General features: G+C 35.7%; 1 protein-coding gene across 3 annotated transcripts in view; it reads left to right on the plus strand.

Moving 5' to 3' along the window:
- The window catches only part of Pcif1 (Phosphorylated CTD-interacting factor 1), a 21,405-nt gene extending 19,489 nt beyond the window's left edge, over positions 1 to 1,916 (plus strand). For all 3 annotated transcript variants that reach the window (XM_086544471.1, XM_043006014.2, XM_043006016.2), the window contains exons 14-15: positions 111 to 185; positions 401 to 1,916. In XM_086544471.1, the coding sequence (XP_086400597.1) occupies positions 111 to 185; positions 401 to 752 (427 nt within the window). In that variant the 3' untranslated portion in view covers positions 753 to 1,916. The remainder of the gene's footprint in view (positions 1 to 110; positions 186 to 400) is intronic.
- Positions 1,917 to 2,118: the final 202 nt, after the last annotated feature.

Here is a 2,118-nt window from a genome sequence, read left to right on the forward strand (position 1 = left end):
GATATTTACTTCTGAAAAAATGATTAAGTAAATTAAAAGAAAAAATTGGGTTGTGTATATCTTTATACTGTGTAAAACAAAGATTGATACCTATACAAATACAATTTCAGATTTAATAGAAAGCAAGTTGTTCTACTTCCGCTTGAACATGAGTACAGACATGGGTTTCAACACTTTATGTCAAAGTAAGTGTTTGTGCATCTTTATCTATTTGGTTGGCCATTTACTAAGTTAATAAAAGATATATCACTAACTCAAAACAATCTTATAATACATTAATGATGAATCAAAAAGGTTATGGTATATAAAGAGGATGAATCATTAATCAATAGACAAATCTTTAAGAAATTTAATCAGGTTTGTGCTACATTCTTTCTAAGGTCAAACTTCCTTCCTTCAGGTCTGAGGTAGTGTTGAAGAGTGCCCATGGTACTGTTGCTGTCTGGCTTCAGAATGATGCTGGGTTTTCACGCTGGGGCCCCACTCCAGACAGAGTTGATGCATTGTTAGAAGCCTACAGACCGGGCCGTGAGCGCGACCGTGACCGCCAGGAGATGCTCTCCCCACCACGGAGGGACTCAAGCACTGAAGCTCCTCCTCCCTATGTTGATGTAAAAGCTGCTGGAAGCTCTCCACTAGCCCCTCCAACAGCCCCATCTACTGCTGTTCCCTCTGCCATCTTAACCACCTCCCCTTCCCCAGCTGTGCCTCCCATTGCTCCGACGAACCCTGCTACAACCACCACCATCTAGGAATCATGGGTAAACGTTAGCTAGTTTGCTCTGTGCGAAGCTTGCATCTACTGTAAAAAGCTGGGTGCCAGACTTTCAAAAGGCTGTAGTTAAAACATGGGATAATACGTTCTTTCCTCAACTCTGCTAAGTGTTTGATATGTGTTCACAGGGTAGATGGAGAATTTTTTTTATTATCTTGGTTTAAATACTGACTGGGAAATAGCCTGTAATGTGACCACAGTTTGTAAATAATATTTACCCATTTGGAGGTGGAAGACGGCAAAAAGAATCATAAATTTGTGTTCTAGTGTTCCTTATGGATATAGATAAATTTTGTTGCGTTTTTTGGTGATATTAATTTATACTTGCTTGCTTGAAGGAAAGGAAAGGGATGATTGTCCAAGGCTGAATCATGCTCACTTTTCTGGTTATTTTTATTTTATTTTATTTTTTTCAAGCATTGATTTCATAACTTCCTGTAAGAGAAATTTCTTTTAAAGGATCCTAATTTCATTTTAGAAACATAAGATTATAGATGGATAGGTTATTTAATATAATGGTTAGTCTTATTTGCACTATTGAGAGACTAAGTTAAAGATTATAGGAGCTGGACTTACAAAAGGTAGTCAGAAGATTTTTATTTGATGTTTTAAGCTTTTGAGGAAGTAGTGGCTGACTGCCTGATGTAAACAGGGGCTTCAGTTGATGAACAGAAATGAATGAGGTGGTGATACAGTAGGTGAATGGTGTGCCAAGGTTGAGGTTGATGCTACTAAGTAGCAAAAATTTCTTAGAGAGGTTTAGTATATGAATTGTGACAGAGGAGAGGTCATAAGTAAAGAAAAAATGATAAAAGAGAATAAGGAAAGATGATGGAGTGCTGTGGGAAAGATGTGCAGGTATTTTTTTAATTTCTTCTGTATTTATTTGCTTGGTATTTTTATGAAGAGAAAAAAAAAAACAAAAAAAACTAATTGGAAAAAGTTGAGCTTTTGTGCCGTCTTTTTTTAGTGTCATGTTGCACATTACATGTATAGCTTCTGTTGATTTTATGATGTAGAATTGTAAAGAAAAGTATTGTTTATATATATGTTTGATATGTATTTTATTTACATACGTGATTTTTTTTATTAGTCTGGCATTATAGTACTTGACTGTACTGAAAATAAATATGCATCAACACTTATCTAGTTTGAGCACAAATCAGTTTTAGAAAAGACTGTCATGGTGGCAGCCTTGTTTGATATGTTTTATACTCAAAGGAAATGTGTATGAGAAGAGCATTATTTTCATCTAGTGAAGTTCATTATATTGGTTTAGTGATGTTCACTTGCTGACGTGCCATTATTCAAACTTTTCCTTCCTGAAAGCCAGTGACAGAGAA

This window comes from Penaeus japonicus, unplaced genomic scaffold (assembly GCF_977035675.1).
Source record: "Penaeus japonicus unplaced genomic scaffold, GWHDUDI00000001_assembly GWHDUDI00000015, whole genome shotgun sequence".
Taxonomy (NCBI): domain Eukaryota; kingdom Metazoa; phylum Arthropoda; class Malacostraca; order Decapoda; family Penaeidae; genus Penaeus; species Penaeus japonicus.